This window comes from Arachis hypogaea, chromosome 6 (genome assembly GCF_003086295.3).
Source record: "Arachis hypogaea cultivar Tifrunner chromosome 6, arahy.Tifrunner.gnm2.J5K5, whole genome shotgun sequence".
In the NCBI taxonomy this organism is placed as follows: Eukaryota; Viridiplantae; Streptophyta; class Magnoliopsida; order Fabales; family Fabaceae; genus Arachis; species Arachis hypogaea.
In genome coordinates, this window is record NC_092041.1 from 85,075,195 (window position 1) to 85,085,201 (window position 10,007).

Below are 10,007 nucleotides of genomic sequence, written 5' to 3' on the forward strand. Positions count from 1 at the left end.
TAGCATCATTTATCATTGTTCTCTTTTAAATCATTCAATTTATAAAACTTGTTGCATTAAATAAAAATAAGCTGAGTTATAATTTTATTAATAATAAAATTAAATAATTTAAATACAGACAATGTTAATGAATTATATATATATATATATATTTGAAAAAAATTACAAAGTTAATAAATCATAAATACTAACCTATAAAACCTTAGTTAAAAATAAAATTCTTGATAAAAAAGTAATTTAGAATAAAATATTGATTTTACACAAAATCAGAAAAAAAAGTCTAAAGTGACTATTATTTATAAATATCTAGTTTGCTATTTTTAAATTATTTCATTATTAAAAATACTGAAACCATTTTGTTATTTCAATTTAACCTCTTAAATTTTATTTGTTTAAATTTTAGATATTTGTTTCGTTACGAGTTCAAGTTTTTCTTTAAATACAAATATAGCTAAACTATTAACAAAAATGCTAAAGCTAAATATCCAAAAAAAGAAAGAAAAAGCAAAAATGCTAAAACATTTCAAAATTAGTAAATTAGTGTTAAAACCCCAAAATACCCTTACTACTACGTACCACGCCCCCACTCTCTATTCACTTACCTGCCAATACCCACCCACTCACTCCTCCGAATCCCTAATCTTCTCCCAGTCTCTCCTCTGTCAAGTGTCAAACGCCATAACCGCAGTCCACTCCTTTCTCCAGCATCACTCCCATCTTTTCACTGCGGCTGCTGCTATGTCTTCTCTTTCCACCGTCGCTGTTGCTATGTAATGTCGTTGTGACCTGTGACCTCGTCGCCGATCTGTTCTCCTCTGTTGTTACCGCTGTTGTGCTCTCTGCTTCCCCATTATCGGTAACTTCCTCTGTACTCCCTTTTTCCGCCGGTCGGTCGGATCTCTCTACCGGTCCGCGCTCTTCTAGTTTTGTGTGCCTCTCTCAATACCTTATCTTCTGATTAATTGATTGTTGAATATTGATGCTTTTATCTGTTAAGAATATGGATTAGTTCAATTTTTAAATTTCGGTTTTATTGGATTAGTTCTGGTTTTGCCTCTTTATGAGGTGAAAATACAATGTGTCATTGAATTCAGCAGGAGCTCTTTAATCGTTGTGATCAGTTCTCCCCACATAGAGACTTAATTTGCTTAATTTGCTTGTGTATGGCTAAAGCTTGTTACTTTGTGAAATAATGAACTAATTAACATTCTGGAGCCTTAATTTGCTTCAGTTTTGCTTATCATTTAAATTTAATTAAAGACAAATGGATGGAGATAGGCCTTAGTTTGCTTTTGTTTTACTTGCCATTTAAGTTCACTAATCCATCTTCATCAAACACAATTAATAAGTGCCTCACTGCCTTGCATGTAACTGTTTGCAGTTCATGATTTATCTTTTGTTCCTTTTTTGGCCGTGTTTGGTTAATGGGTGGAAGTAGATAAGACATATACACAGATACATAAAAATATAACCCTTCACTCCTCATCTCTTCAACAGCAGAACCACCACCACCACCACCTCTACCTTTTTCACACTCCCTTCAAAGTTAGCACAAACCACTGCCAACACCTTCAGCACCCCAAATAAGCAACAAAAACCCAAATCTAAATTCTTATAAAAAATTTTAAAAAAGGAAAACAGAGGAGAAGAGGAAAGTTTTGGAAGCAGCGGGTCTCTTCTGCGAGGAATGGCCGCGGCGATGTCTTCATCCCTGCGGCGGCAAACCATGGAGAACGATGGTGGAGGAGGCTGAGGCATGAGGAGGAGGAGGCAGCAATAGGAGGAATGAGAAGAGAAGCAAGTGGCAACTTATTGGTGTCGGTGAGGATAAAGGTGGACTTTTAAAAATTGTGGGGGATAAAATTGTAATAAACAACATTGTCTCATGTCTAATTTTGTGACTCAACTATTTGGAAAAACACTGAATTCTTGTAATTTATGTCAACTTGTGTACCAGTGTGCCTACTGAAAATGTGTCTCAATAACCAAACAATAAAATGTACCACTGTTGTATGTCTCAAGTAGGCACACACTCAAACACAGCATTTTGGATCTTGGACATATGACATTTCAAATGCCTAACAACTTGTAATATATGCACTGTGTAAAAGGATTTGCTGCATCTATTATTTCCCTTGAAATTGCTTGCTTTCCTTTGATCAGCTGTTGTACTAAATTTGGACCTTAACTATAATTCAGAATTGTCAATATTTGAGAAAATTGTCTGGACAATACAATCAACATAAAATAATACGTAAGAGGAATATGGATCGATTTGTTTGGCCCTTGATTTGTTATTGTTATGTGCTCTGGTGATTTGATGAATTCCACGATCTGTCATTTTTGCTTTTAAACCTTGATTTGCAATTGTTGCATCTGATTCAATACCAAAATTCTTACTTGATTATCTAGCAATGATACAAAGGAAAAAACTACTTGGATTTCTTTCATACTCTTCCAACAAAGGTCACACCATATGCACTATTAAGAAAAAAAGTTTCTCCTTTTTCAGCTTGAAGGACTCTCCTTTATAGTGAAAAATTTGCATACTTGAACGAATGACATATCCTTGTTTTTGGTAATGCTAGTGATTGAGAAAGAAAGTTTTTCCTTTTGTGGCACCCTTCTTCCTTTCAAGTAGGAAACGTGTAATGAACGAATTTGAAATAATTAGTATATTGAGAAGAAAGTGAGAATTGTTAGAGTTGCTCAACTCTACTTCCTTTATATAGGAACACTACTAATCCATGGTTCGCTATTGTTATGTGATCTGATGTTGCTGATTATTATTGCATTTGAACGTAATGGCATTCTGACTGTTAGCTGCTTCCTTCAACTTTAGTGCATCAAAATATAACTCAGTTTATAGTCAAATATAATTCACTAACAACTACTTGTTTGTGGTTCTCAAAGGACCTGTACAATGCTTTAGGTAGAACTGTAGAAGTATTAATGAGAAGTCTTTTTTCAATGTTAAATTGCAATGACTAACACTACCTACTGCTACTATGAATTCAAACCAAAAAATGAATTAGAGTAATTACAGGCCGTACATGAAATCATGGATTAGGGAACGTGGAATTAATGTGAGTTGGATTTGATAATGAGAACGAATGAGGGTTTCCAACATAGAGAGGGAGAGCCAGAGGGAGAAAGGGGAGAGAGCGGAACGGTGGCTCCTTGAAGACTTGCCACCACCATGGTATGGTCACGTAGGTCTTTTGGCCTCACACCGACGACGGAAGATAGCAACCTCATGTCCAGCAGCGGCTCAGATGAAATAGACAAAGTCACAGATGTTGGTGGCAATGGAAGCCGTTAGTGAAGTTGTGCTCCCTTTTCTTCCCTTCTCTTTGTTCCTATTCTCTTTTTCCACTGTTTTGTCACACAGAATCTGTTTTCAGTTCTCTCATATTGTATTTATTTTCTGTAATGTTTGTGAATTGAAACTTGTATCAGAGACAACTTTTGATGGATACCCAATATATGTTGTGACTGTGTGAATGAGAATGAAGTGTTTGTGCGTGATTATGGTGATGCTTGGGTAAATGAAAGTGTTTGAATGGCACTGAAGTGTTTGAGTGTGATAATGATGATGCTTGGGTAAATGAAAAAATATTTGATGCAAAAAAGATAGGTGATACACAAGAAGGGGTGAATTGGATTCATTTCCTCAAAAAAATTTTGCCCTTATGTTGAGTGATCATTGCATTTTATAGATAAAGTTTAAGACAATGATGCATATTAGGGGAGAAAATTGTCAACAATAGATTGTCCAAATTGCAAACATACTTCTTTCATTCTTTGAATTTACATTTATTTCCTTTGAACTAACAGGTGCTTTAATTAGCTTCTGAAATTTCCATCTGTGACCAGTCCAGTGGTAAGACTTTGGGGACTTCCAGCTTTCATCACATTTGGTGACTTTTGAATGCCAATATTTATAGCACATGCTGACAAATGAGGCCAATTCCTATAGCTACTGGAAAGCAAACAAAAGCATCAGGAAGAAGGATATAGTGACACGTGTAGCTCCATTTCTGGATTTTAAGGAGATAAAAAAGAAAAAGATTTGTTGGATGAGGCACAAGTAGAACCAGGGGTTTGATCTGGTGGTTGTTCTGAAAATTAAAAATTAAGAAATATATATGTAGAAAGAGTGAGTGAGGCGAAGATCTGAAAGCTTAACTGTAACCAACTTATTACTCAAAAGAAAATGCAAGGTATGTTCAACACTATTTTTTTTTAATTAAATGTTCTTCATATGGTGAACCATAAAGTCTCTTTATTTTTACTCAATTTCACTTCTACTGTGCTTATATTTACTCTGCTTGTTTCACATTATTTTCTGCTGGTTACCTCTTTTTTTCATTAAAAAAATATTCTGCAAAGTTTATATTTTGTGAATTTCGGGTCTTCAGTTTCTGTAGATATGTTAGAGTTTTCGTTGCGTTTGCATTATATGAATTCAATTCTGTGATAGTGGGCGCTGAATCTGCTTTTGAAAATTGTGGTGGGGAGTTCTGGTTTGAGAATTCAATGATGAGTTGAACCCTTGTGTGCTTCAACCGCAAGCAAAATGAAAGCTTAGGAGTTTGGGGTTTTATGAGCTCTTGTATGTGAGAGAGAGAGAGAGAGAGAAAACTCGTCTGTTTTTTCCCCTTGAGGATCGTGGTGGTTGAAATTGTGGGTATGGTTATCATTTCAGACCTTATTCGTGAATCTATGGGAAGCTTGTTGGTGTAAGTGGAGTTGGGTGCTTCTGTTCTTTTTACTTAATCAGCTAGTAGCATTAATGCGTAATTAGTCACTTTTTTTTAGACCATCTCAGTCTCACTGACTCACTGATTCCAACCATCAAAACCCCTCACTCGGATCCATTCCCTACGGCATGGCTTCTGGTAGTCACCTCCTCCTCCACCATCAGTGCCTCGCAATTATCTTCTTCTGTCACTTGATCTTTCGTTTATTCAAGGAGGGAATTCAATTCCTAATTTTTCTACTCTGTAATTGTTGAATGTGTGTTTGTTTTTTTTTTTTTTGTCCTTTTTTCTTGGGGGGGGGGATGTTTAATTGATTACTGTGCTGGATTTTTTCAGTGTGTCTGTGAGAACAGTTTCTGTAATGTCGAAATTCACAAAAAAATTCATGAAGCTGAGTAATGCCTATCACATGTGGATTTTCACAATTAAAGTTTATGTAATGCAATAGCATCCTTGCTTATGTGATATAGTTGTTCATTTAGACTTCATCTGTGTTCAGGGAATGCTTTTAAGCCTTTTAAAGTAGTCCCAAGCTAGGTGACATAAATTTTTTTTTTTTTTGAATATTTGTGGTATGGGTTAATCCCAAATCTTATGGTTTGAAATTCCCAACTGTAGAAGTAATGGCAGTTCAAATGTTAGTTATTATTTTCTCCTTTCTCGTCTTGTAAAATTGACAGTTTGGGCAACTTTTTCTTCCCCCATTTATTTTAATAGACTAACTTCAAAATTTAAAAGTTCAACCAATATATAACTACACACTGACAGGACATTATGCATTTCTTGAATAACATACCAGAGAAGGAAAATCTTTTCATAGTTGATTTGTTAAAATGTTTTATTGTATATGTACTTGTACATGGCTAATTCTACCAAACATGTACATTTTATTTTGTTGAAATGGACATTGGAAAAGTATTGACGGATGATATGCATCAAGAATGCTCCATGTGTTTTGAAATGGACTCCGAAAGGTGTATCATTTGTCCATATCTTGCTATTTTAAGAATATGGTGCATTTCATATCCATTTTGTGTCAAGCATCAACTAATGTGCGATTGTATACCAATATATGGAGATAAGGATTATGTTGTGCTCTTAAATTACTCAACTGTCCTTCATAGTTCTTTTCTTAACTGGATAAAATTACATTTGCATAATGGGAGGCCCACATGAAGGGAAGTGAATCAGATATTCAATTTCATTTTTGGTAATAAAACACTTTATCACAGGGATAAATGAATTGCCATTTTTTTTCCATTTCATAAACAAGGCCTGCCTGTTTAATTTATAATTCTCATATTGCTGTAGTGCAGTGGTGCTGGAACATCAATGTGTAAGGTTGTAATGTTTAAAAGTATTTTACTTTGTTTAACATAGAAATCTGTGTGCAACCGTTACGTATTCTGAATTAAATGTCACTTTTGAAGTATTTTTCTGACTGTAATAGGCTTTGACAACTTAAAACTCAATGAGCATAGAGGCCGAGTAGTTATTGAAACCTGAATTAGTCTTGCCTTTGATTTATTATTTATCTTTTAGTCAACATTGAAGAAATGAACGTTTTTTGGATTGATGTTTTTGTTGTCATTTTCTGTTGCATCAATCAGTGAAACTATTAGATTATATAAGAACTATTTCTATTTTGCAACTTAAAATATTTTTGCTATAATGAAGAACTGTTTTGGTGATCTTAAGACTTGGATAATTGTTTACAGGTAGATCCCCAGACCAGGAATCTGTAGGGTCTGGGACAAAGAGGTCTAGTGTATCATCCGGAAGTAGGCCTCGGAGTCAAAAGGAGTTCTTCTACAAATTTGTTGAAAGTGATGGCTTGACTGCTAAACTTGTAGACTGGTTTGAATCGCTTACAGAAAAGTGTGCATTGAAAAGGGAAGCATTTGACGTTCCATTTGAATTGATTGACCTTCAAAAATTTGATTATGCGTTGGAAGGGATTTCATTTCAGCAGATGATTCGCATGCCTAATGCTGTTCATGCTTCCACATCTGATGCTCTTGAAGCTACAGCTTACCTTGCTATTGAAGATTTTCTACATGCAAGTGTAAAGGGCTTGTGGGAGGCATTTTGGAGTCAGGATGAGCCCATGCCTTTTTCTGTAGCATGCCTGTATAATTCTAACTTGAAGTTTTATCAGGCAGAAAAAGCTATTGCTAGTGGGAGGCTTGGAAGTCTCTCCGCCACTGGTATATTGCTCAATAATCCGAGACATCCTCATGGAAAATGGGATCATGTTCTTGAATTGGCACTTCTAAGGTCTGATATCAGAGGTCTCACTGTTGGCAGTGATCGACGGCCTTCGCCATCAGTTTTAGGAGATGCTTTGTTTTATGCTCTTCGAATGCTATTGGCAAGGAGTTTGAGTGGACTTTCTTTCTTTCCAGATCCTAGCATGGTCTTTGTTCTTCTGGTTGATTCTCAATATGGGGGAGTGGTTAAGGTTGAAGGAGATGTAAATAAGCTCAATTTTGATGTGAATAATGTTTATGAATGTGCTGCTGAATGGGTGAAAAATCATTCAAGAATTTCTGTTTCTCCAATTGATAGGATATGGAACAAACTTGGAAATGCTAACTGGGGGGATATAGGTGCTTTACAGGTACTGTTTGCAACCTTCCACTGCATTATGCAGTACGCTGGAATGCCCAAGCACTCGATTGAGGATTTGGCTGCTGATCATAGTTCACGCCTCCAAACCAGAAGGGTTGAGAGGCAATTAGGAGAAAATAATGTGAATGGAAATGGTCTATTCCGATACCAGCAACGTAGTGTTTCCCCTGAAATTGTTGAAGTTCAGGAGGATTCTGTCAAAGTCAATTCCAGAGAGCCAATGAAATTAGAAGCTGGATCCATGTTATGGCTGGAGGACTCAGATTGGCAGAAGGGTTACCAAATAAAAGAGGTAATAAGTACTGGTGAATTGACATACTACATTGCATCATATGTTGAAGACCCAGGAAAAAATCTGTTCCTATACGTGGGCTCTCATCCTTCCCAGCTGGAACCAGCATGGGAAGATATGAATTTATGGTATCAGGTTCAGAGGCAGACCAAAGTAATGACAATAATGAAGCAGAAAGGTCTTTCAAGTAAATATTTACCTGAGCTTAGTGCCTCTGGCAGGATCATACACCCAGGCCAGTGTCAAAGGCCCAGCTCGGGTGGAAATTGTGACCACCCTTGGTGTGGGACCCCTATTCTTGTGACAAGTCCAGTTGGCGAAACAGTAGCTGAGATGGTACACACAGGCCAATTTGGTTCAGATGAGGCTATCAAATGTTGTCATGATTGCTTATCAGCACTTTCAGCTGCTGCCTCTTCTGGAATTCGGCATGGAGACATCCGGCCTGAGAATGTCATTTGTGTAAAATCTGGTGCTAGACATCCTTATTTTGTGCTGATTGGATGGGGCCATGCTATTCTTGAAGATAGGGATCGTTCTGCTATGAATCTTCATTTCTCATCTACTTATGCACTTCAGGAAGGAAAGCTATGCTCTGCTTCCGACGCAGAAAGCCTTGTTTATATGCTTTATTATTCTTGTGGTGGGGTTTTTCCTGAGTTAGATTCAGTTGAGGGAGCACTCCAATGGAGAGAGACATCTTGGTCAAGGAGATTAATTCAACAGAAACTTGGCGATATCTCTACTGTGCTAAAAGCTTTTGCCGATTATGTCGACAGCCTATGTGGTACACCATATCCCATGGACTATGACATATGGCTGAGAAGGTTGAGGCGAAATATTCACCAAGAAGATCATGGAAAGGAAATTGATGCAACAGGCTAGACCTCTAAAACTAAGTTCTATTCCAGAAAGAGAAAACTCTAGATCATCCATCTTAAAGGTGTTTCTTGTCTGGTGCAAATAAAGCATGGAATGGTACACTCTCTGGTGCTCACAATTTATATTGGTTCTGGGAAATGGTTAGTTTGTGGTCCATGAAAGGAGCATGCTAATGATTCTTCCTGTTGCTATCGGTTCCGCTGGTCTAGCTTATGTAAATCTGTAGACTACTTGATTGGTGGTGTCTTTGGGTATATGAAGAATAGTCATTCCTTCATTTTGAGGAGTCAAAACACCACTTTTAACAGTTTTCTTTTCCTGCCATTTTTGTTGTGGGGAGTTTAGTTTCTCATCAAAGTAAGTTGTATTGATAACATCAATCATTCGTTTGTAAAGATAATAGGTATTGTGGAGTTCGCTGCTCTTCTGATTGCATTTTTATAAGGCATATAATGATATCTTGTAAATCAGTGTTCTAGTTGGGACATTCACTTTCATTTTTTGAAACTTTCCTGCTGTTGATGACAAAAGGGTACATTTATATTCTAGCTTGATAGATACAGTTGATGTGCTACCAGTTTATCCATCTTTTTGCGTGCCATTACGTCAATGTAGAAATTCTTTGACTCCATTTAAAGTTGTCTTATAGAGGTTGCGTGGATTCTCTTATTATCCAATAACAAAAGGCAATCAAGAATTTTGTGACGGATTTGTTAGCAAAAAAAATATTAAGTGTTGTGATAAGGATCAACGTGGATGTCTGTCTATTCTCAAGAGAAAATGGACTTAAATACATGTTGAAAATAAAGACTCCATGCATGTATAAATAGAGGTATATGTATAAATAGGGGTACATATCTGAATCTTTATACAAACAGCAATAGTAATCAATAACAATATTCTCTCTCTTTTATAATCTTCTCTCTTTTACATACGATACTACTTATATATATATAATCAAGATAATTATATTGGCAAATATTAATACTAGAGTTTTATATTTATATTTCTCTATTTTATATTTATATCTTCCTTATTTATTTCACAACACGTTATCAGCACGAGTTTCTGATCAAATTTTTAGGAAGACTCATGTAACAAATTTTCATTATGTCGAAACTCTCTCATTTTGAATTCAATGCTCTTGATATATCTGGAAACAATTATTTATCATGGATACTAGATGCTGAAATTCATCTTGATTCAATGGATCTTGGAGATACCATTAAGGCTGAAAATAATGCATCCCAAAAAGATAAAGCCAAAGCCATGATTTTTCTTCGTCGTCATCTTGACGAAGGATTGAAAAATGAATATCTCACGTTAAAAGATCATGCAGATCTTTGGAAAGACCTTGAAGAAAGGTACAATCATAAAAAAACGGTGATACTTCCTCAAGCTCGATATGAATGGACGCACTTGCGTCTACAAGATTTTAA

The 10,007-nt window shown here is 36.0% G+C and overlaps 1 protein-coding gene across 3 annotated transcripts; it reads left to right on the top strand.

Moving 5' to 3' along the window:
* The first annotated feature begins 572 nt into the window (after nt 1-572).
* LOC112696806 (uncharacterized) lies at nt 573-9,035 on the top strand. 3 transcript variants are annotated; one of them, XM_072198391.1, is made up of 4 exons: nt 573-856; nt 3,838-3,883; nt 3,980-4,223; nt 6,482-9,035. In XM_072198391.1, the coding sequence occupies exons 3-4, from the start codon at nt 4,217-4,219 to the stop codon at nt 8,569-8,571; spliced, it is 2,097 nt and encodes a 698-aa protein (XP_072054492.1). In that variant the 5' UTR covers nt 573-856; nt 3,838-3,883; nt 3,980-4,216; the 3' UTR covers nt 8,572-9,035. The 3 variants fall into 3 exon arrangements, with proteins under 3 accessions (XP_072054492.1, XP_025605470.1, XP_072054491.1); XM_025749685.3 differs by having other exon boundaries at nt 593-856; nt 3,877-4,223; XM_072198390.1 differs by having other exon boundaries at nt 623-856; nt 3,036-4,223.
* Nucleotides 9,036-10,007: the final 972 nt, after the last annotated feature.